Source organism: Macrotis lagotis, chromosome X (genome assembly GCF_037893015.1).
Source record: "Macrotis lagotis isolate mMagLag1 chromosome X, bilby.v1.9.chrom.fasta, whole genome shotgun sequence".
Lineage (NCBI taxonomy): Eukaryota > Metazoa > Chordata > Mammalia > Peramelemorphia > Peramelidae > Macrotis > Macrotis lagotis.
This window is the reverse complement of record NC_133666.1, coordinates 250,300,281-250,326,088: the sequence shown is the minus strand read 5'-3', so window position 1 is coordinate 250,326,088 and position 25,808 is coordinate 250,300,281. Positions and strand designations below refer to the sequence as shown.

Below are 25,808 nucleotides of genomic sequence, written 5' to 3'. Positions count from 1 at the left end.
ATTGAACAGAACCAGGAGAACATTATATATAGTATCAGCAATAGTATATAATAATCAACTGTGAATGACAGCTATTTCTCAGTAATAGAGCAATCAAAGATAATTCCAAAGGACTTATGAAAAATGCAATACACCTCCAGAGGAAGAACTAATGAAGTCAGAATGCAAAACAAAGCATTGCATTTTTTTTTTGTAGTTCCTCCTTCCTTTTGGGTCTATATCTTCTTTTACAACACAACTGATATGGAAATGAATTTTGCAAGACTGCACTTATGTATAGCTTGTGTCAAATAACTATTTGGGGAGGAAGGGGAAAATTTGGAACTCAAAATTTTTAAAAATGAATGTCAAAATTGTTTTCCCATGTAATTTTTGGGGAAAATAAAATATCATTTTAAAATAAGTAGAAACAAAAGGAGATTAAGTGATTTGTTCATGGTCAAAAAGACTTGAACATAGCTCTTCTTAATTCTTAGGTTAGCTTTCTATCCATTATACCATCTTGGCTCTACAGTAAAATATAGATGATAGATAGATCTATCTATCTATAGATAAATATATCTTCTTATCTATGTAGCTAATATTTATAGGTCTCTACATCCATCTACTTAATCTATCTTTATCAACTATTATTATATTTTCCTGACTGTCCCTAAGTCCCCATCTCACCTAACCCAATCCCCAATTACATCGAAGAGGAAATGGAAATCCTGGATTCCTTTTGATTCAGAGTTGACAACCTTAGAAGTCAACAGGCTCAATCCTCATTATTTTAGAGATGAGGAAACTGGGATCATTTGATATTAAGTGACATGATGAAAAGGCTACAGACAGTGAGTGTTAGAGATAATATTCCATTCTAGGTCTGAATCAAAATCTAGGTCTTTTCATTGCTCCTTGGTTAAGTGACTTATACAAAGTCACATAGCTTACAGGAGGCAATGAAAAAAGAGGAAAAGTTATCAATCACTTTTTATCTTTGTATCTCCATCTAGTGGACTACTTGGCACATAGTAGGAACTTAATAAATGTTTGAATTCAGACCTTTTCTTCAAAGCTGATTTTTTCCAAAAGAAAACAAACTGCCAAAGAATCTGAGGGGAGAAGGAAGTGGTTACTGCTAAAGGGAGAGTATATACTAGAAGGTAGGAAGCAATTAAAGACACTCTAAATTTTATAATTTTGCCTAGGACTTCTGCCATCATTGCTATATCTCAGTGCCTTTGTTCTCCCTCCCCACTGTAACTAATTCAAATTCTACCCACTTTTCCAGGTCCTTGTCAAAGTTCACATACTCTAGGAAGACTTTTATAGAGACCAAATATGATAATTCACATAAAGACTTTTTAATCAAGAGTTCCATCATGCTCAAAATCAAGATGCTGCCAAATTGATATTCTTAGGGTATGAGTCTGATGGTGTTACTCCACTGCTCAAGAAGTTTTAATAACTTTCTATTGCTTTAAAGGCAAGACACAAACTACTCTATTTGGGGTCTAAACTTTACAATCTGAGTCTACTCTATTTTTCCAGGCAGATTACATATTATGCTCCTTCACAAATCTAGCCTCCAGACAGTGACTTACCTGCTTTTTACTCCTCTTCTCCTTTTTGACAGTTGTCTCCAGCCTCTATGTCTTTGCACAGACTGTTCACCAGACCTTGAATATATTCCTTACCTTGGTCTCTTGGAGGCAATAGCTCCTTTCAAGGTTCAGCTGAAATGTCACTTCCTTCAGGAAGTCTTTCCTGATTTCCCAAATTGCCAGTCCTACATACAGGCTACCTAAATCACCTATAGATGTGTGTGTGTGTGTGTGTGTGTGTGTGTGTGTGTGTGTGTTTAGATTTCCTTCAACTCTAAAAAGATACAAGGCCAACGTGCTTAAGCTCTGGTATATCAAAAAAATGCATTTTTAAAAAATAGAAAAAACAAGGAAAAATACAGATAACACTGACTTTGTCCTTGTCATGTGACCTAGAGGTGTAGTGAAATAAGGGCTTGGAGTCAGAAGACCACTAGGCTACCTTCCCAACTTTGCTACTTATTAGTCAAGTCTAGACCTCTCAGAATTTTTTTCTTCATTTGTAAAACAGGGATGTTTCTGTTTTACTTACAATACTTCAGGGAATTGATAGGAGGTAATTTATAAATAAAAGTTAGATAAATGTAAGCAGCTGTTTTCAGGGAAAAAAAGGAAGTAAAGGTTGCAGAAAAAAATGGCCTCAGATTGTCACATTTACATAAAGGGTGGCTTTGGTGTTTGGGATGAATAAAACAAGTGAAGTGGGAAGACAACTCAAATCCTCCCTTCAACACTTGCAGGGGACCCTTGCCAATTTCTTGATGCCTCAGTTCCTCAGCTACAAAATATGGGATTGGAGTGCATAGTTTCTAAGGTCTCTTTCAGTGTGAACCTTATGATTTATGTTAAATGGAACTGTGGACAATGCTCTCTAATCAATCAAATGCAGCTTCTTCCAGAGAAACTGAAGGCTTTGCATTATCATAACGCAAAGCATTAACCTAATATAGGACAGTATTAGTGCCTCTTATAACTTGGTCACCAAAAACTTTTCAAATGGAATTAAAAGCAGACTGATTGCCCCTTAGTTCTTCCAAGGGTAGAAGGAAAGTTCAAGGTTGTTGTCCTGTGCCACATTAAGCTTTTGATTGCACCAGCACATTGCAGGAGACATGCAACCAGCCTTCACCCAAGTGGATTCTCCCAGTAAACAAGATCATTGAGCCACCAGAGTCCAGGAAAAGAGGGAATGGGGCGGGGGAAGGGCCCGGGACTTTTCAGCAGCCGGAGTTGTCCATCACTCGAGGCAACAGCACCTGCTACTAACTCTTTAAATAGGAAACGCTGTCCCAGGTGGCGGCTCCAGCCAAGAGTTTGGGGAGAAAAGCGAACTGGAAGCCAGTTCTTTTCCCAAAGTATCTCCTCTGGTGTGCTTTTGGATTTACCATTAAAAAGGACTGAATTTCTTATTAAGAATCCCACCCCTCTCCCACATGAAGGAGGGAAGAGAGAAAGGGAAGAAGAAAAGTTAGAGAGGCTGAGTGGGAAGGAAAGGAGGGGAAAAAAGAGAAAGAGGAAAGGGAAGAAAGGAGGAGGGGCAGAGGCAGAAAGCAGGGGAGGCAGGAGGGGGCGAGGAGACCACCTGCTGCTGTCCAGCTCCTCCTCGGTTTCTACGGGGATTTCCTCCTCTCCTTCGGACTCCTCGGTCTCCAGCTCCGTTTCCAGCTCCGTTTCCCCCTCCGACTCCCCCTCATAGCTCTCGGGGGTCGGGGTCGGGGCTGGGCGGTGCTGGGCGCTCTCCATCGCTCGGGCCGTCCCTGCTCCCTCGGTGTTGCCCCTCTCGCTGCCCTCCTGCCCTGCGGCCGCCCCGGCTCGGGTTCCCAGGCTCGGCGGGTGGGGACGGGGAGACTTTAAATAGAAGCCGCCCGAGCGGCCGTCCCGAGAGCCGGACCCGGCGGCGGCTCCTCCTCCCGCTCCCCGCGCTGCCAGCTCCATTTTAGGCAGAGCCCTGGCAGGCGCGGGGGGCCTCGGGGCTGAAGGGGCGCCAACTGCTGGGGGGGGGGGTCAGAGTTTAATGAGGAAGCAGACGATGCCGTCCCTTGCCCAGTTCAGAGCCGGTGGAGGCCAGGCACCCTGCCATCCCCACCGTCCCCACCTCTTCTCCTCTGAGCCGGGAGACCCCTGGCTGGTCGCTGAGTTCGGCTCTTCCCCTTGCAACTCCTCTTTGAACGCTGAGGATGGATGCCCCTATCCATCTTCCCCAGTGCGGGGATTGTTTGAAAAGGTCCTAGAGGGAGAGTGGGCTGCGGGGCTTCCAGGATTTGGGGGTGGGGTATGTGCACAACTCGAACTGGATGTTTTCCCCTTGTGCCAACCCAACACCTAATCACCACCTCATATGTGGTCAGATGGCAAAGAATCAACCCCTAAGTCAAATTTGCATAGGGTTTAACATTATTTCATGTTATGCTCACAACAACCCTGAGGTAGGCGCCTTTATTACCCCATTTCACAGATGGGGGAATTAAGGCAGACACTTAAAGGACCTACCTAAGGTCACACAGCTTGTGTCTAAAGCTGGATTTGAATTCAAGTCTTCCTGGTTCCAGGTTCAAAACCCTAATCACCTATTAGCTTTATTAATAATCCAGAAGAAAAGATTGAGCAGAAAATTTTCCACATTAGCTCGACTCAGAGCAAGGTTTCCTTTTAAAAATAAAATTTTATTGATACATTTTGCTTTTGCATTGCCTGCATTTTCTCCTATGCACCCCCCCCTTCACCCATTCTAGAGTTGGAGAGTGTTTCAGTAACAAAGAATATTTTTAAAAAGGAAAGAGAACAAGCAGCAAAACCGATCAATGTATCAAAAAAATATGAAAAATAGATACATTGTGCCCCACCCTTTGACATCACCTCTGCAAAAGCAAGTATCTCATTTCTCTTCTTTGGGTCCATACTTATTCTTTATAATTTTGCAACATTTACTTTCTCTTGCCTTATGTTGGCTATTCTTTCTGTATACATTGTTGTATATATTTTATGTATAGCTTTCTTGGCTTCCCTAACTTCACTCTGCATCAATTTAAGTCTTTCTACATTTCTCTAATATAATTCTAGCACAGAAATATTCCATTGCATTTAAGAAACAATTTATTTATACATTTCCCAACAGATGAGTATCTACTTTGTTTCCACTCTTTGCTACTATACCAAAAAAAATTGCTGTAAATACTTGGGGGAAGATACAGAGTAAGAAGGAGGTTCTTAACCTTTTTGTTTATTTCATGGACTCCTTTAGTAACTGGATGAAGCCTACAGACCCTTCTCAAAATATCTTTAATTGTATAAAACAAACTACATAGAATTATAAAGGAAATCATTCATAATGAAATAAATACTTCCCTCCCCCCCTAAGTTCAGTGACCCATTGAAATCAATAAAAGTAAGAATCTGGCCTAGAGGGTTTTTTGGCTACCACTGGAATTCCAAATTAGCAACGAGGCTACCCAAGCCGTCCAGATCTTTCCCCTGCACCCCAACCAAGCTGTGTTTGTATCTGGAGGATACATGGTTTTACAATCCTCTTCTCTGTCATACTGACTACTTTGAATTTTTCACTTTATTTAGAAATCAGAGGATGACTTTCCTTTGAGAGTCAAATTATTTCTTTGAAGTAAGCTGGACCATACTTGGCTCTTAGAAATAGGGGTGCTGCAAAATGGCCATCTTCAAATATGAAATTCAGAAAACCCTGCTTAATACAGCTAAAATGATCTGGGAGACTTAAGCCCCTCCCTCTTTTTGTTATATCATGCAAAGGTAGAGAGGGCATATTCATGGTTCTCTTCAGAAGAATTTGTTAGAACTGATTATAAAACAAGAAAGCATATTTCATATGCTAAAACAGGCATCAAAATGTGGTGCTTATAGTATCTATTTTGCTAACAGAATTTACTGGCTCACAACCTGTTATGTTTAGAAACCAATGTAATAGCAGTGACCACTAACTTAGGTCCTTCAACATGCTCAGGTCAAATATTAGACACTTGATGCATGTACAGTCCTTTAGCCAAACTTAAGCCCAATCCTTTATAATCATAAAACCACAGACCAGAAGGTAAAGTTCAATTACTATCACAAAATCCCACTTACAGCATTCTATTCACTCGACAAAGACATATTAATTGCCTACAAAGTGCAAGGTGCTTTGTTAAGACATTTTTAAGACGAAAATGAAACAAACCTTGCCCTCTTGGGGGCATGAGAAAGACATGTAATTTGTACAGAGTTGGAATTGTGAAAATTTCTAAGCCTTAGTCTGACCCTGTGAAGAGTATCTAATCTGTTTCTTTTTTCCTCTTTTAAAAAATGAGGAAACTAGATTTTATGGCCTTTGAAGGCCTTTTCTAGATAATTCCATGAACTCCCAAGCCAAATCAAGTTGTATTACAGGAAGAAATATCCTGCTTTGGAAAGGCAAATCTTTCCAGTTCTTCCTACTTCAAAATACACCCCTGCTTTGGCCTATTCATGATCCAAATGAACACTACTCTAAACAACCAGACTGGAGCCCAGAAAAGTTCAGACAGTTATTGTGAAGGGGCCCAGAGGAATCCTCCTCAAGGATTTCAACCATATCAGTGCGGAGCTCAGTCTCCTTGGAACAAAGAAAGAGGTTCCAGATGAACAATTGGAAGGGAAATCAAAAGGAACTTGCAATTGTATGCACAATCTGTGGTCATGTACAAAACCTGACCAAAGGCATAACACTGGATTTTTGTTGCAAAATGAGGTCTATGTATACTCACGTCCCAATCAATACTGTTATTCAAAAGAATGGCCCACTTATTGAAATCAGAAATTTCTTGGATGAAAAATATATATGAAGAGTGTGCATGAGACCAGGCATTGTTTGTGCAGTTTCTCAAGTCCAAAAAGATGAATTAATTTTTTTTATTGTTTTTTTGCAAAGCAATGGGGGTTAAGTGACTTGCCCAAGGTCACACAGCTGAGTGTTGTCTCTGAGGTTGGATTTGAGTTCAGGTCTTCCTGCTCCTATGCCAGTGGCTCTATTCACTGTACCACTTAGCTGTCCCCAAGAGGAGTTAATTTTTAAAGGACAAGATACTGAACTTGTATCAAACTCAGCTGTCCTGATCCAAGAAGCCATCAGTCAAAAACAAGGGTATCAGAAATTTTTTGGATGGCATTTAATTTTCTGAGAAAGGCATAGTATAACAAGATGATGAATATGTTGGAAAAGATGCCAAAGGCCACATCCTCAGGAGTCAACATTTATTCAGATGTCAAAATAAAAATACTTTTTATCAAAAAAAAAAAATTCCTTTCTCCCACCCCATAAGGACTCCAACTTAAGACAGTGCTGAAAAAGATGGTATTTCTGGACCCTTCCTTTTCCATTTATCCATTCCACAACTCCAAAATATCCTCCCACCTTTGCCTTTCCCCATTGAGGATACCAAGACTTGGAAGATAGCCCCTCAGCACTTTGTGTAAGTGCAAATGACCTGAAACAAAAAGGGTTAAGGGAGTTAATAACAAAAATCTGGTCAGTTAAAAGAGTGACTATACAAACTCTGGACAAGCTCAAACAATGGACTTAATTTACATGACTTTAAGGGAAGTTCCATTTATTTCTATACCCGCTAGTGTTTTTTTAATAGGAATGGGTGCTGTATTGTGTGAAATCCTTTTTCAGCATCTGGTGAGATAATCATATGACTGCTGTAATTTTTTTTATTGATATGGTCAATTATGCTGATTATTTTCCTAATATTGAACCATCTTTGGTATAAATCCTTTCTCATCATAGTGTATTATTCTAGTGATAACTTGCTGTAATTTCTTTGGCTAAAGTCCTATTTAAAATTTTTGCATCAATATTCATCAGGTAGATTGGTTTGAAATGACTTTAATACAATAAAACTTAATGGTGATATATTATAAATGCCTACATTTTACAATCATTTAATATTTTCCAATCACATAAAAACAATTTTTAACATCCAATTTTTAAAATGTTGAGTTTCAAATTCTCTCCCTTCCTCCCTTTACACCCCTCATTGAGAAGGCAAGTAATCTGATATAGGCTTTACATATGCAGTCAGGCAAATATATTTCCATATTCATCATGTTGTGGAAAAAAAAAGGAAAAGCAAGTTTAAAGAAAAGTATGCTTCAATCTGCATTCAGACTCTTATAAGTTCTTTGATGAATAGCATTTTTTATCTTAAGTCCTTTGGAATTGTCTTAGATTATTGTAATGTTAATTCATTCACAGTTGGATCACCATAAAATATTGCTGTTACTGTGCACAATGTTCTTCACTTTGCATCCCTTCACACTAGTCTTTCTAAGTTTTTTAGGAGTATCCTGTTTAAACAGGACTAATTTCAAAGTAAATTCTCTAACTACTAGACAGTAAAATCATGGTTAAGTAATTCACATAAAAAAGATGCGCAGATTTTAATGGAATGCAAGCTCAACAACATGTGACAGTTAAAACAGATACTGAAACATTAGGCAGAAGGTATGATGACCAGCATTAAAGACACAACAGCAGTCCCATGCTTGTTGGATATAGTTAGATCAAATTTAGAGTGATGTACTCTGTTCCAGGTATGACATTTTAGGAGTAATGATGATGATGATGATGATGATGAATGGCTAAAATTGAAGGAATTGGAATCCATGCGTAGTAGGGCCAGCAAAACTAAGACTATCAACTATTCATTTCCGTGTCTAATGTGATTTTTCTGGCCTTTTTTACTATACGTATAAGGATATATTTGCTTCTAAGAATTTCCAAGCTACAAATATCACCGAACTTCACTCAGAGGAATATAATTGAACTGACAGCATGCTTAGAAAACTAAGTGCATGAGGTGATAGAAAGAAAGGAAGATTGTGGGAGGGATAGTGAGATGTAAAACATTTTTGAGGAGAGATAGGGTGAAAGGAGAGAGAGAAAAGAATAAATGGGGGTGAGGGGAATATGGAGGGAAATACAGTTAGCAATAACTGAAGGAAAAAATATTGAAACAAGTTTCTCTGATAAAGACCTCATTTCTCAGGGGTGTCTAAGTGGCACAGTGGATTAAGCACCAGCCCTCAGACACTTGATAATTACCTAGCTGTGTGGCCTTGGGCAAGCCACTTAACCCCATTTGTCTTGCAAAAAACCTTAAAAAAAAGACCTCATTTCTCAGAGAGAACTGAGTCAAATTTATAAAAAATAGGTTCCATTCTCCAATTAATAAGTGATAAGAGATGAAGTTTTTAGAAGAGGTTATCAAAAAAATCTACCTAAGTTATTTTAAAATGTTCTAATCACAACTGATAAGAAAAATGCAGATTGGAACAATTTTGAAGTGTGCCAAGTGAATTGGTTAACAGGACAGAAGGAGAAAATGACAAATGCTGGAAGAGGACATAGGGAAATTGAGACACTGAGGCACTACTGGAGTTGTGAAATGATTCAACAATTCTGTACAGCAATACAGAACTATGTCCATAGGGCTGTAAAATCAGGCCTTTGGCCTAGGAGTGCCACTGCTAGGTTTACATTCCAGAAGAGATGAAATGCAGGAAGAAAAGAAACTTCGTGTATAGGGATATTTATAGCCACTCTTTTTTGGTGGCTGGTAGCTGTAGACTAAGGGGATGCCCACTAGTTGAGGAATGGCTGAACAAATTGTAGTATGTGACTTAGGTGAGAAATAGTACTGTTATGGGCAATGATGAACTGGATACTCTCAGTAAAAAACTTATATGAGCAGATGCAATGTGAAATGTACTGTTTACAAAGTAATAGCAATATTACAGGATGACCAGTTGTGAATGACTTACTTTTTGGCAATGCTGTGACCCAAGAGAACTTTGAAGGATTTACAATAAAGAATACTATCCATCCCAAAGATAGAGCTGATGGTTTCTGAAAACAGGTTGAAGCATGCTTCCCCCCCTCACTTTATTTTTCTTGATATTTCTCTTTTTTTGGGGGAAAGGACTTAAGTTTATTTTTACAATGACTATTAAGTTATGGTAATGTTTTTCATGACTATATATTTTTAACCATAAGGGGTCCTTTCTCAATGATGGGGAGAGGGTAGGAGGAAGTCAGAGAATTTGGAATTCAAGGTTTTAGAAGTGAATGTTGAAACTTTGTTTTTGTATTTAATGGGGGAAGATAAAATAAAAGTGCATGCATGCATATATATATACATACATTTCTTTATTGATATATAGCTTTATTAAATAGTCAGATTTTTCTCTTTTTTTTTAAGATTTTTTTTTTGCAAGGCAAACGGGGTTGAGTGGCTTGCCCAAGGCCACACAGCTAAGCAATCATGAAGTGTCTGAGACCGGATTTGAACCCAGGTATTCCTGACTCCAAGGCCAGTGCTTTATCCACTACACTTAGCAGCCCCCAGAATTTTCTCCTATTAGGATTTTCTGACTGGATGTTTATTTCTTCTCGTCCCTAGAATCTGAATTTGTATTAATATAAAGAATCCTTGGAGGGAAAGTTGCAGGCACCTCCTTAAGATTTAGGAACCTCATTGGCTTATCAATTTAGAGGCAGAAATCCCTATCAATGTCCCTATTAATTGACAGAGCCTACAGGCTCTAGAGTCAGGAAGATTCATCTTCTTGAGTTCAAATCTGGTTTCAAATACTAGCTTTGTGATGTCTGGGTAAGTCACTTAAACCTCTTTGCCTCAGTTTTCTCATGTACAAAATAAGCTGGAGAAAGAAATAGCAAACCATTTCAGTTTCTGTGCCAAGAAAATCCCAAAAGGGATCACAAAAGATTCCATTAAACAATAAATACTGATACAGCTGTAACTAAAAACAACTGTTCATTGGGGTTTTTCCCCCCTAAAACAGACGTTTTTTCCCCATGTTGACCTCTAATGGTCACTGGGCACTGACAACCTTAAGGGCAGAGATTCATTTTGAATTTGTGAAGATCCTGGTATAATTGATAAGGACAAAGACCCTGGCTTTTGGAGGAACCATCTCTCCTGGCATGTCCTCCAGGACATACTCCTAATAGACATCTGATATCCAGCTCCAGCCCAAGTTGAAGGTCACACTCTTCCTTTGATGGACAAGCCAGATGTATCTTTTCAGATCTGGCCTTCTGATAGTGAAATTTATAAAAAAGTTTTTTCCAAAGTTTTATCCTGGGAGGGTTGTTTTTCTACCCAGAACCCTGATGCAAGCAAGCCTGAATAATCAGCAAGCTTAGAGAAATATGAATATGTATGTTAACCTAATTCTGTTTTGCTTTTTCTTAAGGCCAAATTAAAGTTCATCTCTTACTAGGCCAAACTCTGAGGGTTAATATATATTTAATCTAATTACTATTTTTAAGGTCAAACTCATGGAAAACCCCTCCTAATTATTTCCTCAATTCACAGATAAATATTTTAACAGATAAATATCCATCTGGGCCCAAAGAGCTCTCCATAGCAGCTGGGATCAGAAATCAGATTCTCCATCCTCCTTCTGGAAAAAGGAATAAGTTGTGTGTTCCAATTAAGTCAGCCAATCAACAAACATTTATTAATTTAGTTTACTACAATTCTCAAGAATTTCACATTCAACCAAAAAGCAACTGATTAGCTTCATTTGATGCTCTGATGAAAAAAGAAACCGGTCATTTCTTAACGTAATCATAATGAACTTAAGCAAAGAGTCTGCTAAGATAATTGCAGCTTTGTTGCAGGAGATGAAATAGTGAAATTCCTTGAATAATTTTACAAGATCTTCCATAAGTCATTATATACACTTTAATGCTAAGTAATTTCAAGGCAAAGTTGTCTACTCCTCTTTCCAGAAAGAAGTTGAGTGCAGGGACTATTTTGCTTCTTTAAATTTGCATTTTCAGCATTTGGTTTCCAGCATATAGTAAGTGCTTTATGAATTTTTTTTTCATTCATTTTAAAAATGGGCATGCGGGAAAGAGTTGTTTGCTTTATCAAGTTGGGATTTTAAAAATAAAGCAACCTAAAGTGCATATCAATTACTCAAAAACCTCATGCCTATAAGTCTTCACTTACTTTGATAAAGTTAGAACATATTTTTTGGTACATGTTTTCCCTGCCAAATGGAAAGGAATTTCTCTCAGTAGAAAGCAACATTAGTCTAGAAAATAAGCTTATTTGCAATACATAAGCTCAAATTATGGAGGAGGCTAAAGCTGACCAAAGACTATTTTGAAGCATAGTGTACAGAATGAGGGCAGTGATACCAATATGCACCCTGGCTAGGCTACAAATCAAGTAATACATTAAGTTCCTGGGTAGTTTTCCACTCATGAAGAGAACAATGACATCAGGAAAAGTGATGTCATGACATTCAAGTGAATTGGATTTAGGTGAAAAAGGGCTTGCAAAGTCACCAATCTCACTTTCTTCTCCAGAGCCATTTGGGTTCAGTGGTCAGTTATGAAATGGGAGGACTGAAGATGGCCCTGAATGCACTGGAAGACCCTGGCTTTTTTTAGCTAAGATTTTTAATAGGATTTCGTTTGACTAATGTTAAAACCTATTCAATGATTAAAGATAGGTAAGAAATGCGGCAATGAATGGCCACTTTTATTCAGTCCAAAAAAAAAAAAAAACAATCTGAGAGGGGGAAGACTCTCAAAGTTTCTGTGTTCCACGTTTACTCTTAGCCACCAGCGTCCAAACAATGACTGATGGACTTGAACTGGGATTTACTGTTGGCCAATCAATGAGAACTAGATTGATTTGGATTTAAGGCATGGTCCTTAAGAAATCTAGCCCTTAAACACCAAGCTGTCATCCAAGTTTCAACACAAAAATTTACAGCTCCTGGTTATATATTTTTGGAAGAATAAAGATAATTTGAAGGTGTTCAGAATAGTGGGATTGGTCAAAAAAAAATTGGAATAAACCCAAAGCAAAAATTAGGATGGTGACTCACATTGATAAAAATCTTTCAAATCATTTTACATGCATTATCTCATCAGATGAAAAATAAATTCTTGAATAAAGATTCTATATTTGTTAGAAAGGTGCAAGAGTGAAGTAGCAGCAGTAAAAAAAAGTGCTAAGAAACTGGCAGAAAAGTAGTAAGACAGGAGAAGCAAATTCAATCATATCTAAAGCCTGATGATATGAAAACAAGTTCTGTGTATCTTACCAGCACTTTACTGCATAATAATAAATGGCTTACAAAATTATTAATCAGAATGATGAGTATGAAATTATGTCATAAGTAAACTACTAAGAAAAGGGAAGGACCTTCCTATATTGATAGGAATTTATCGGAATACAGTACAGTAACTGGACAGAAAATAGCATATGAGCAAAGGAAATGAAGAGCTTTCAGAAGATATGCAAATGATCAACCAAATCAAAAAGGTTCCAAAGTATAAAGAGGGTAAATGCAAACAAAAGCACAAGTATCCCTTGTTACCCTTTCTAAAAGGACCATTTTCACTTCTCACATTGTAAAACTACATACTACTCTCCCCACCCAGATTGCTACTTTCAGCATTCCACTACTATCACTCAGTAACCTCTTCTCTTCTCTAAGGTTCAATTTAAATTTATATTCCAAATTTACCCTATCCCAGAATACATTCTCCATATCCCACTCAATTCAGTGCCCAGTTCAGTCTTTCTCTCTGCCTGAAATCTTTCCATCATACAAAGGGATTTCAATGCATATATAAACACTTCAAAGTACCCTAACTTTCCAGTTCTTCAATCTGTTTCTCAAAACCTATTCTTCGGGCGGCTAGGTGGTGCAGTGGATTAAAGCACCAGCCCTGGAGTCAGGAGTACCTGGGTTCAAATCTGGCCTCAGACACTTAATAATTACCTAGCTGTGTGGCCTTGGGCAAGCCACTTAACCCCACTGCCTTGCTAAAATAAATAAATACCCCCCCCCAAAAAAAAACCCTATTCTTCTATCCAATCTTAGTTCTGTAGAGATGGTCATACCCTCGAACTTGCTTTCCTTCATGTGTGCTGCCCCCATGTTCATGCACTCTGATATTCCTTTATCTCATCAGTCTTTTATAATTCTAGCTTTCTCAATGCCTTACAACCCTAACCCTGTTCTTTGTTCTCCCTTTGAGCAACTTCTCCTCAGCTCTGTCCTATACTTTACACATTCTCTACTCACTTCCCTTCTGTAGTATTTTGGTGAATCAGTTCAACTCTATACACTATCCTTAACAATTCAACCCATTGTGCCTTAAGCTTTTGTCAATCATTCCTTGCCAAGATCAATCTTGAACTATATCCTGGATGTGGGAGGGAGAAATCAGGAAATATTTTATAGTGTTTAAGTCAAACTTTGAAGGAAACTGGAGACTCCAAGAAGGCCAGGAGGAAACGCATACAATGAATTGGAAAAAGCTAGTAAAAAGGTACAAAGAAATTTTATGTTGTATGTTAAATACAGCATGTAAGATAGTTTGGTAACACCATATACTGTTATTAAGGGATATATAGTGATCCCTTTACTGGGCAGAGATTCCCAGGTCAATGATAGACAAGGCCTATAGATAACAACTGGTATTTTGGTGGGGGACAAACCAGAATTCTAATATAATAATATAATTATTATAAAAAATTCAGAGAGGGGAAGATGTGTGTAAATGACATAGTCATCGGTGAGAACAATTTACATAAAGATCACAATAATGTAAAAGAAAATAAACAAAAAGGCACTGGTACTATGAACAATATAATAGCCAATGTTGCTTCCAGAAGACTGATGATGAAACATCTCTTTTTTGATGGAGGACAAAGCAGACTGGGATGTATGCTGTTATAATCAGTGTGGTGGTTTATTTGCTTAACTATTTCTTTGTTATAAGTGAAAGTTTGAGACAAAAGAGGAGAGTCAATACTGGTAACTGGCTATGCTTTAAAAAAGCATCAATAAGTCAATCTTTTAAAAATGGTTTGATTAAATTTTTCTATTTGAAAGGTCAAGTTTCAACAAAGTGAGGAATTTATGCAAACAATACATTAATTCCTAAGAGTATCAGATAAACAAATACTTTGTATTATAGTTAACTTTCATCTTCAGGCCTACATTTAAGTGGCAAAAAAAAACTAATACCTAAAATACTGAGTTATACAGTCAGATATTAATAATGTGATTAAATTTAGCTAATAAGAATGATGTTGAAAGGGTTAATAAGATTGTTGAAACACAAAATTAGCTCCCTGAATTTAGAAGTTGCTTAGGAAATTAATTGAAATAAACTGAAAAAAACTAAGATTATTTATAAGTCAGAGTGTAACCTTAGAGCATTACATGTAGGTCTTTAAAGTCCTTTAGTTTTCTTGAGTCAATTATAAATGCTTTGGAGAGAAAATGTATATATGAAATTTTCTGTGTCTTTCCCCACCCCTGTCCTGGCCATTTAATGAGAAGAACTGTCTAGGAGATATGAAATTAACATAAATTCATAGGAAAAACTAATACTTTCCATACATAAACTTTATTCCACATGACACCATACAAAATATTAAACATAAGAGAAAAATGAAAATGTGCACTTTCCTGACATAAATGAAAAGCAGTAGTTTAGATATATGAATTGGTCTGTAAAAACAAATATATTACAGGCACAAACTGTGCTACAGCAGGTAGTTTCATACAGTCTTTTTTTAAAAGTTAAAAATTTTTATTACTTTCTATATTTAAATTTATAGTAACCTACCAATGTACAAATATTAAACATAAAATTAAAAAAAACAATACCTTGGGCTTATTTCAGCAGCTATTTTTAGCAGTCATCACTACTTTCTTCATATGGAAAAGAAATACTTAAAAAAAAAGGTATCCGATCTACTCTTTACAAATATAATGCATTTACATATATTAATTCGGTGACAGATCATTTAAAATATTTTATAGTAGCTTGATCGCTGCCTAAAAATTCCAGTTTAGATTACAGTATTCAGAAAAATTCTGATACTACAACTAGGATATAATCTTTACATGTTTCATGTCACAGGGAAAATAAAAATTCAAAAATGCTAAGTAGAGGAAAAGAGCTCATTGTATTGAGTTATTATAAACACCTGGAAACATTCCATTATGTTATACAATTTGAGCAGATTCTTCAGAAGAATCCACTAACCTGAATACAACAAAGAGTTATTAATGTTCATAGTACTATGATGCAGAATGCATTATTGTTTCAACATGAAAAATGAATTCCAACGTAACCCAAATGTTTCTGTCATATGCTTTTATGGTCAAATCTTAATGCCCCATCTAACCTAAAAATTTAAATAAAAAGTTATGGCAACTTTTTTTTTTGCTTCAACTTTCATTTTGCTACTGTAGATCTGAATAATGAAACAGTAACTGAACATTGTTAAACTTTGAGCATATTGATCATTCCTTTCCCGAAAATTCAACAAATGTCTTCTGTGTAAATATGATATAATTACTTTGATTCTTTTGAAGTCCTTTTAATTGATCTGACATAATCATAAATATAGTTAATTTTTCATTCTGAAATTTATGGCACAATAGCCTGTATAGTAAGTCAACAATGTATGTACATTTTTTAGAAATGCATTTTTAAACTAAGGTTTATAGTAGCAAATGCTATAATAAAATATGCAATCTTTTATACAAATTTTTTAACAAAATTTGAAAAAAAAATTTAACTAAAATAAAGCCATAATGGAGGGAACAAAATGCATTGAGGTGTTAATAATTTTTATTTATCAGAAGTAATAAGAAATTAATTAGAAGCCAGATATCTATTATGCATAGTAGCTCTTAAAAGGTAGTATACTGTTCAAGTCTCTCTTGCTTTTCAATCTGTGCCATGACTGGGAGAGAGAGAGAGAGAGAGAGAGAGAGAGAGAGAAAGCATTCTTAAAAAAACACATTTGTTTTTTATTATAATTCATGAACTTTTAAAGAAATAGGTAACATGATTTAAATTTTCTCACCTGATTTATATGCAACTGAGAGCTTAAGAGCACTATTCAAAAAGATTCACAATTTTTATATGGGGTCAAGTATTTAATAGCAAAGGCTGAAGTTCTTTCTATTTTGTTCTGAGTTTAATCAGTGAATTTTATGATTAGCAGCATGATTTGTGCAAAAAGCTATACATGATAAAATCAATTAACTTTGTTTAATAAGTTTACCTTAATAAGTAAATGCTTAAATGTTGCTTTAAGTGCACTTGTTTACTTTAAACCCTATGCCTCAATTGCCAGTCTTCAGAAAGTGTGAAAAAATTTATTACATTCACTTAGTGGCCAATTTTCCCAGATTAGCTAGTTTAGTTGGTATTCAAGTCTTTTTAACTTGGTAGAAATTTCGAGGGTTTGCCCACTGTTAGGATAGCCTTTGAGCACTCAGGGTCTCCTGCATTCTTACTGAAGGAGTCATTTAGGACTTTAAAAAAGGAAGGTTCCTGAGTAAAGGAAAGAATATTACTGGAAAGTAATAGTAAAGTTTAAAAATAAAAGGATAAAATGTTTTTAAAATTGGGAATCCAAGGCCAAAAAAAGTGAAATGATTTGTACATTTCACAAGGTACACAGCCATAACCAAAAGACTTTTGATTCTATACCCAGAATTGTTTCTACTATATCTGAAACAATGCTGCTACTACAGTCTAAGTTTTCTCTGACTGGCAAATTAGGAAAAGCAAAATCTCAGGCAGTGTTTTCAATTCTCACAATGGGACTTTTGAGTTATTGTTCTTTTTCTTTTAACAATCTCTAAAAGACCATCAATTTAACCAATTTACTCTTTGCTGGGGCAATAATATAACCCATAATATAAATTTAGCAAATGCTTGTTGAATTTAAATGAAACTGCAACTTTTAAGTGTTTGATTTTTTTTTTAATTTTCCAAATAAACCACACTAGATTTTTATACTATGATATTAAAAAGAAGAGAAAGACTTCTGGAAAAAAGAACTACTTACTGTATTGAGCACATTAATATGAGGCAAAACAGAGTTAAGTATAAGATGACTGCTTTTCTTCTCTTCTTGCTTAAGAGTGGTTCACACATAATCAGTTAGAAGAGAGGAACCTAAAAGTAAAACTCCCAGAAACCAATGGGAAGTATTCGAAAGAGGCTGCAGTGGATATTTTCCTAACATAAACTACTATTTCTATTTATATATGCTCACATCAAATAAATGTTGGATTTGTCTATTTAATTCCAGGTAATAAATGCTTTTATTATATAAGAACCCAGGGTACACATTACTTTAAGAGATTATTAAAAAGAAGTGTACCATAACATTTTCTCTTCCAAATACTATTTGGTCACTGACCCTAAAACTCACCAAAACCTAAGAAAATAATGCCTTCAACTCTGAAACACTGATTTACCTTTAGAAATTCATCCTTGATCATGTCAAACTTCTGCTTTTCATGCACAGCTCTGGCTGTATTTGTCCCATCAAATGGTTCTGGAATGTTAGATGCACACAGTAAGAATTTATTAAAACTGTTCATATAAAATGTTATTGTTCCTATCTTTATGTAAATGATACCAGTGTAAAAAAAATAAAAGTACAAAAGTCCAATAGGAGATGAATTCACAAGGTCAGGAATTCACAAGTTTAGGTTCGAAGTAAAGATAGTATTAGAAATAATCACTGATGTGATATTTCAAGTTCTGAGTGTGGAAGAGCAAACCTTTGTAAATGAGAAGAGAGAAAAATGAGGAAATAAAATCTGGTTGAAAGAGTAACTCCCATAAGAACCCTAAGCAGAGATTCAAAAGAACAAATGATTTTCAATAAAGACTACATGAAAGGGGCAGCTAGGTGTCGTAGTGGATAAAGCACCAGCCCTGGAGTCAGGAGTACCTAGGTTCAAATCCGGTCTCAGACACTTAATAATTACCTAGCTGTGTGGCCTTGGGCAAGCCACTTAACCCCATTTGCCTTGCAAAAAAAAAAAAAAAAAAAAAGACTACATGAAGAGGGGAGCTAGGTGACACAGTGGCTAGAGCACTGGCCCTGGAGTCAGGAGGAGCTAAGTTCAAATCCAGCCCCAGACACTTAATGATTACCTAACTGTGTGACCTTGGACAAGTCACTTAAACCCATTGTCTTGCAAAAACTAAAAAAAAAAAAAAAGAATATTACATGAAGATAAAGAAGAAACGATATAAAAAATTAAAAAAGAAATAAAAAGCTCAAAGAAAGAAAGGGAAGGAAAAAAGATTATATGAGAACAAAATTAGAAGACTGAAAAAAACAGGAGAAAATTTAAGGTTTTGGGTATCAAAAACAACTGACTTGGAAAATAGGCCAATAAGGGATAATTTAAGAATCTTTGAACTTCATGAAGGTCATAACCAAAGGGGAAAAAAAGGCCAAATATTACATTTCAAGAAATCACAAATGAAAACATTTGAGATCTAGTAGATACACAGGGCAAAGTAAAGAAAGGAAGACTCCAACTGTCAACTCATGAAAAGAATCTCAAAAAAAAAAAAATTTCACCAACATCATAGCTAAAATTCAGAGCTCTCAACATCAAAAAAAAAAAAAGACTACAAATAGCTATAAAGAGAGTTCAGAACTGATGCTGAGTGAGATGAGCAGAACCAGAAAAATACAGTACACCCTAACAGCAACATGGGGATGATGATCAACCTTAATAGACTCGCTCATTCCATCAGTGTCCAATCAGGTACAATCTGGGGCTCTCTACAATGGAAAATACCATCTGCATCCAGATAAAGAACTGTGGAGTTGGAACAAAGACCAAGAACTATTACCTTAAATTTAGAAGAAAAAAAAAAACTGCTATCTTATTGTCCGATCTTGCTATCTCTTATACTTTATGTTTCTTCCTTAAGGATATGATTTCTCTCTCAGCACACCCAATTTCAATCAATGTATATACCATGGAAACAATGTAAATACTGACAAATTGCCTTCTGTGGGGGGTGGGGGAGGGAATTAAGATTGGGGGGGAAAAATTGCAAAACTCAAAATAAATTATTAATGAGAGAGAGAGAGAGAGAGAGAGAGAGAGAGAGAGAGAGAGAGAGAGAGAGAGACTGTGTGTTCAGAGACCAAGGAACTATTAGGATCATTATAAGACCTCACAGTTTCTACTACAAAACAGGGTATAATATTCCAAAAAGCAAATGAAATATATAGGCTTACAATCAAAAACAACATTATCTGTGAAGTAGCATATAAACCTACAAAGGGAAAAAAGGGACCTTTAGTAAAATAGATGACTTTCAAATATTTCTGATTTGAAAAAAATATTAAGAAGGAATTTTAAATACAAAACATAGAAAGGCAAACTGATCGAACAGGAAAAAGCTATGTAATGATGCAATGCTAACTTCCTAAAAGAAAACAAATTTAGAATCTTTATGTCCTCAAAAGATATTAAAGTATTAAATAAAAACAGAGGTTACAGGGGTGGCTGGTTCAGTTCTGCAGGACTGAAGAGGAGAGAGAAAAGGAAGAAAATTCACTTGTGTGGGAAATAGAATAGAAAGAAGAGAGTAGAACTTTCTATTTCTTTTAACAGGGGTGGTGCCTGAGAAGGGTATACAACAAAAGCATGAAAGAAAGGGAAAGAGGCATTAGAAAAATCTCACTTTTCATGTAAAATGGAAAAAAAGGGTTGAACAAATTTTAATTGGAATAGAAATATATCAAAAATAACTGAAAAATAAGAGATGAGGAAAAAATTAAAAGGGGAAGGAAAAACAACTACAAGCAAGCAAATTTCCTGAGACTGAAGGAGGGATCTGAGGGATGGAAGAGGAAGAAAAGCAAGGAGTAGGGTTCAAGCGCCTAACCTACCTTACCTCTTAGACCAATAGAAAATGTCTGAACAAATTCTATATAATGAAATACATTGTTGTTTCATAATAAACGAAGAGAATTTCAGAGAATCCAAATCATTAGGAAATGACAGTGAAATTATCAAACTGGAAAATAAATTATATAAGAACAGCAAAAGGAAAAAATAATCTTGAAAATTTTAAGAGTTCTAATCAATGACAAATTAAGATTCTATAGGATTTATGATATTCAGATATGGTCACTATGTGGACTTTTTTGCTTGACTGCTTATTAAGTTAAAAGGAGTTCCCTCAACAATGACTGAATTGGGGGCGGAGCCAAGATGGCCACAAGGGAGGAACATCTCTTAGGCACTCTCTCATAAATCTTCTCAACTAAGGACTCTATAAACTTTGAAGAGACAGAACCCACAGAGGGACCCAGTGAGGCAGCTCTCCTACTCAAGGTAACCTGGAAAAGAGCAGAAAGGCTCTGCTACCTGGGGTCAGGGGTGGCCTGCCAGAATGAAAGAACATTAGCCTCCCAGAGGCAGCTCCAGGGCACTGGGGGCCACAGCTCACAGCAGCGGGGGAGTTTCCTGAACTACACCCCGGGGAGCACTGGGCACAACCGGGGGCACAGCAGGGTACCTCTGCCACAGAGAAGCCTAGTCCTCAGGGCACACAGCTAGCAATGTGGCAAAGGCAGGCCAGATCCAGGAAACAGAAGCCAGTGGAGCCAGTAAGCAGGAGCCCCCAGGGCATGAGCCCATTGAGCTGAGGGAGGGGAGTGAAGAGAGACTGCAGAGCTCTGTCCTCTGCCCCTAGAACAGGACTCTGGGGCTCTGACCACATTCAGATCCTGATCGCAGTCTAGCCCCCCCCCCCCCATAGAATAGCAGGGCCCCCTCCACCTCAGACCCCTGGTGGGGGGGGGCACATATGGTCATTCACAGACCAGGAGGGAGGACAGAGCCTCACACACTGAGACCCTTCTGGAAGTGTCCCAAAAGCTCAGGAAGCACCCCCAAAAACAGGCTAAGGCTGAGAAAATGAGCAAGCAGAGAAAAAAGAGGAACACCATTGAGAAATACATTATCTATGATCCTAAGAAGGATCTGAAGATGAGGAAGCACAAGCTCCTGCATCTAAAGACTCCAAGAAAAACAGAAATTGGGCTCAGGCTATGATAGAAAAATCAAATGAGGGAGATAGAAGAAAAACTGGGAAAAGAAATGAGAGAGATGCAGGAAAAACATGAAAATGAAGTCAGAAGCTTAGTCAAGGAAATCCAAAAAAAATGCTGAAGAAAATAGCATGCTAAAACCAGCTTAGGTCAAATGGATAAAACAGTTCAAAAAAGTTACTGAGAAGAATGCTTTAAAAAGCAGAATTGGCCAGATGGAAAAAGAGATAAGAAAGCTCTCTGAGGAAAACAAATCCTTCAGACAAAGAATAGAACTCAGGGAGATTGATGAATTTACGAGAATCAGGACTCAATACTTCAAAATCAAAAGAATGAAAAATTAGATTAGAAGAAAATGTGAAATATCTTATTGAAAAAACAAAATGCACAAGGCATTTTTTTTAGGTTTTTGCAAGGCAAACGGGGTTAAGTGGCTTGCCCAAGGCCACACAGCTAGGTAATTATTAAGTGTCTGAGGTCATATCTGAACTCAGGTACTCCTGACTCCAGGGCCAGTGCTTTATCCACTGTGCCACCTAGCTGCCCTGGAAATAACTTTTGTGATGGACTTATTATAAAGAATGTGATCCACCCATGACAGAGTTGATGGTGTTGGAACACAGACTGAAGCACATTTTTTATTATTATTATTTGGGGGGAGGGTGCAGGGCAAATGGGGCTGGGTGACCTGCTTGGGGCCACATAGCAGGGTGACTGTTGGGTGTCTGAGGCCGGATTTGGACCCGGGTGCTCCAGGCTCAAGGGCCAGTGCTCTGTCCGCCACCCAACCACCCCCTACTATTATTACTATTTTATTTTGGGTCTTTTTTTTTCTTTTTTTGGTTTTTGCAGGGCAGTGGGGTTGGGGTGGCTTGCATGTCACACAGCTGGGTGATTGCTGGGTGTACGGGGCTCCTGGCTCCAGGGCCAGTGCTCCATCCACTGTGTCACCAGGCCATACCTACAATTATTACTATTAAATTTTTAATTTTTTCTGTCCCCTTTACTTTTATCACTCAAGCAAGTCTATATTTTTTGGGAGCAACGGTATTTTGTTTACTCTTAAAGAAGAATATTTTATTAGCGTATAAAAAACATTATTTGTACAAAATGAGAATAAATAAATATTAAATTAAAAAAAAACAATGACTGAATTGAAAATAGAATGGAAAGAAATCAGCACGGAAACTTTTGTGAAGCCTAGCATGCAAGAGGTTGTGATTTGGGTGAAAAATTCATGGGATAAAAAATCACTGACTTTTTATTAAAAAGTTGTGTGTTGAACAGCCTATATAGACAAGAAGTGCTCCTTTAAGGAGAACTATTTCAACAGACATGGGAGATTGGGGCCAATAGTTCTACAGTCCAGAATTAGGGGTTTGGAGAGTTATGATGATATTCCCATAAGATGATATAATTGTATTTAAATAAATGTAGATTTTTGTAAATGAATAAATGCAGCTTGTTGTACATGAAAATTTTTTAAAAGACTTCCACTGAAAATAAGCTCTAATGTGTCTTTTGGAGCCAAAATTAACATAAGATCTGGTCTTTTTTTCAGGGAAACATGGTATAGAGAGGGATTTTAGGTACATATATGAAAATTTACTTTGGATCACCCCGCTATTTTAATGAAATAGAGAAAATTAGGTCATCATCTGATTAAAGGGAAGAAGGAGGTGCTAGAAATAGAGGTTGAAATATAAAAATTTAGGACAATCCTTCTATGTAGAGAGGAACCAAATCATAGAAACTGCTGATCAGCAAGATTTTTAGGAAAACAAGGTGAGATTAGATAGAAACAATAGTAGCTATTCTTTGAGACATAAAATAATATACTTTAAATAGATTAAATAGCCCAGATTAGTACCTCAGGTCTAAAAGTTATGGGGTGAAATAAGATTACTTTGCTAACTAAAGTAGAATTTCCTCTCTAAAGCTGAGATAAATGGATGAGTATCAGTCTTGGTACTAAAATGAGGCACAGCAACTTTGTATGGGCTAACAAGAATAAGGGATAGGTTAGTGAAAGTAAATATATATACTAAAAAGTTTAGCTCCATTTGAATTTTAATAAAAAAAAAATAGAGATGTTTAGGCTTAAATCTAACACTCCTCAAAATGTACTGCCAAGATTATAGACTACAAATGCAGTTATTGGGGGGGGGGGGAGAAAATAAAGAAAGGAGGAGGGAGTGTTAAAAGGTTGGTCCACCAATGAACTAGGCCTAGAAATGAGTAGAAAGATATCAAATGGATTGCATATGAGAAACATGTAAGAGTTTTCAATGCTTCATAAGTTGCTTAATGCCACAAAAGACAATCATTTTAACATCAATGTTTTCTTTATGATGCTATATAGCTGAAAATTATTAAATAAAAATTCATAACTTTAACATTTATAAAGTACAATACCTTCAAGAGATAGGCACTCTTAAACCTACTTTATAAACAAGGAAATGGAGGTTCAGTTAAGTTAAACAATTTTGCCATGGTCATAAAGCTAATATATACTAGCACCATGATTCAAATCCAGAGCTTACCTAACATGAATTCTATACTTTGTTAACTCAAAATTTCAAGTCATGAAGTAAAAAAAAGGGCCCTTATCATCAGAAAAGCTGGTAGTCAGGTCATAAAGTAGATGTGAAGAAATAACAGTGATAATGTACTTCACTGATAAAACACAAAATATTAAAAGAAGCAGATGAAGACCTTTCTTATGTTGGAAAGAGCCCCTAAAAAGGACAAAGAATCACACTGGGTGATAGCACTTGGATAGCTTATATTTTTTTAAGATGAGACTATGAAATCATAAATGTACCAAAACATAACTTCTAGAATTTTCCCCTTTAGTCTACTTCAAAATCATCTATTTCGCTAATAGTTACGAGTATTTAAAATCTAACCCTGTTTCTCTACTAGCATAAATACCACTAATTATAGGCAGAGTGGGTAGCACACATCTATTCAGTGAATTTATCTATTCCCATGGTTTCAGCTACTAGGAAACTGTACTTAAGGCTTCCAAAAACCCCATTTCTATCTTTGACCTTTCATTTGCACTCCAGGCCAAAGAATATTTCACTTAGATGCCCTAATGTCTTTTCAAACTCATTTTTAGAATATAATAAAGTTTCTGTGGTAAAAGAGAGGTTAAACCACAGGGCCTTCAGAGAAGTACTAAGGATTTGGCAGAACTTTTGCCAAAGGAGGGCACCTGAGCAGTGTGGTAAATATCATGAAAAAAAAGTCCATTTAAGAAGAGCAGCAAGTCCATTCTACAGATAGTTCACATAACTTCACAATAAAGTTTTGTTCAGGTGCTTCCAGGAAGTTAAACAACTAGTACAAACCAGTGATAGAAATAGGAATAGGAACAGTACTAAATAACAGATCAGAGAACAAAGTAATGAGCTATATAATAAACAGATGATAAGGGACATTTCTGTGCGACTTTCAGAGAGTGTGGCATGTTTGTGGTTTTGCCACTGTCAGGGAGCAACTAGCTATTATTATTAAATCAGAAAACCTAGATTATTTTCCCTACAAAGAAAGAGTGAAAGAACTCAACTCTCTAGATCATTAAGGAGAATAAAGTCTTCCTTTAAAAACATCAAAGTGTTTCAAGAGGAAAACAGGGAAGAAAGAATCTGAAAAGGCCAAAGTTATCTTGAACAGTATCAGGAGCTGAAGGACAAAAGAAAAGGACACTGAGGAGGAAGAGTCCTGAGCAGGGATCACTGAAGGCCTGAAAACATGTAATGTTTAAAGTTTCTTTCCATAAGAGACTCTAACCTTAAAGGAGAAAGCAGATAATTTTGCTCAAAAAAAGGAGGATGTGAAAATGTGACATCCTTAAGTTTAGAGTAAACACCCCAAGAGTTCACATAGACTATTTGTGCCCCACCTGTGGTAGAGCATTCCAAGCTTGTATTGGGCTGATCAGCAACAGTCGGACACATTGCAATTTGTCTCAAACAGTGATGTCATTTTGGACTTCTTCAACAAAGAAGGACAAGAACCAACTAACCAATGAACAAGTCTCTGGATAAGGACAGATGGCACACTTACCAAATTTGCAGAAGAGACAAAGCTGGAAGGAAAACACAAAAACACAGGAGAAAAGAAACAAGATCCAAAAAGATACTGAAGCTAGGATGAATCAACTCTATTAAGATGAAATTTATTACAGATAAATATAAGTGCCTGTATTTGGTTTGGGGGTTTTTTTGGGTGGGGCAATGAGGTTAAGTGA

At 36.6% G+C, this 25,808-nt stretch overlaps 2 protein-coding genes across 3 annotated transcripts in view; both read right to left on the bottom strand.

Moving 5' to 3' along the window:
• Positions 1-3,368, bottom strand: part of CMYA5 (cardiomyopathy associated 5) — a 115,598-nt gene extending 112,230 nt beyond the window's left edge. The window contains exon 1 of the mRNA XM_074206292.1: positions 3,169-3,368. Within this exon, the coding sequence (XP_074062393.1) occupies positions 3,169-3,329 (161 nt within the window). The 5' untranslated portion in view covers positions 3,330-3,368. The remainder of the gene's footprint in view (positions 1-3,168) is intronic.
• Positions 3,369-16,266: 12,898 nt separating this feature from the next.
• The window catches only part of TENT2 (terminal nucleotidyltransferase 2), a 78,676-nt gene continuing 69,134 nt past the window's right edge, over positions 16,267-25,808 (bottom strand). Inside the window, exons 14-15 of one of the 2 annotated variants that reach the window (XM_074204283.1) lie at positions 17,931-18,010; positions 16,267-16,399 (exon numbers count right to left, since the gene is read on the bottom strand). In XM_074204283.1, coding sequence (XP_074060384.1) covers positions 16,331-16,399; positions 17,931-18,010 — 149 coding nt within the window. In that variant the 3' untranslated portion in view covers positions 16,267-16,330. Of the gene's footprint in view, positions 16,400-17,930; positions 18,011-25,808 lie in introns of those variants that run through there. The other variant, XR_012472046.1, reaches the window with a different exon arrangement.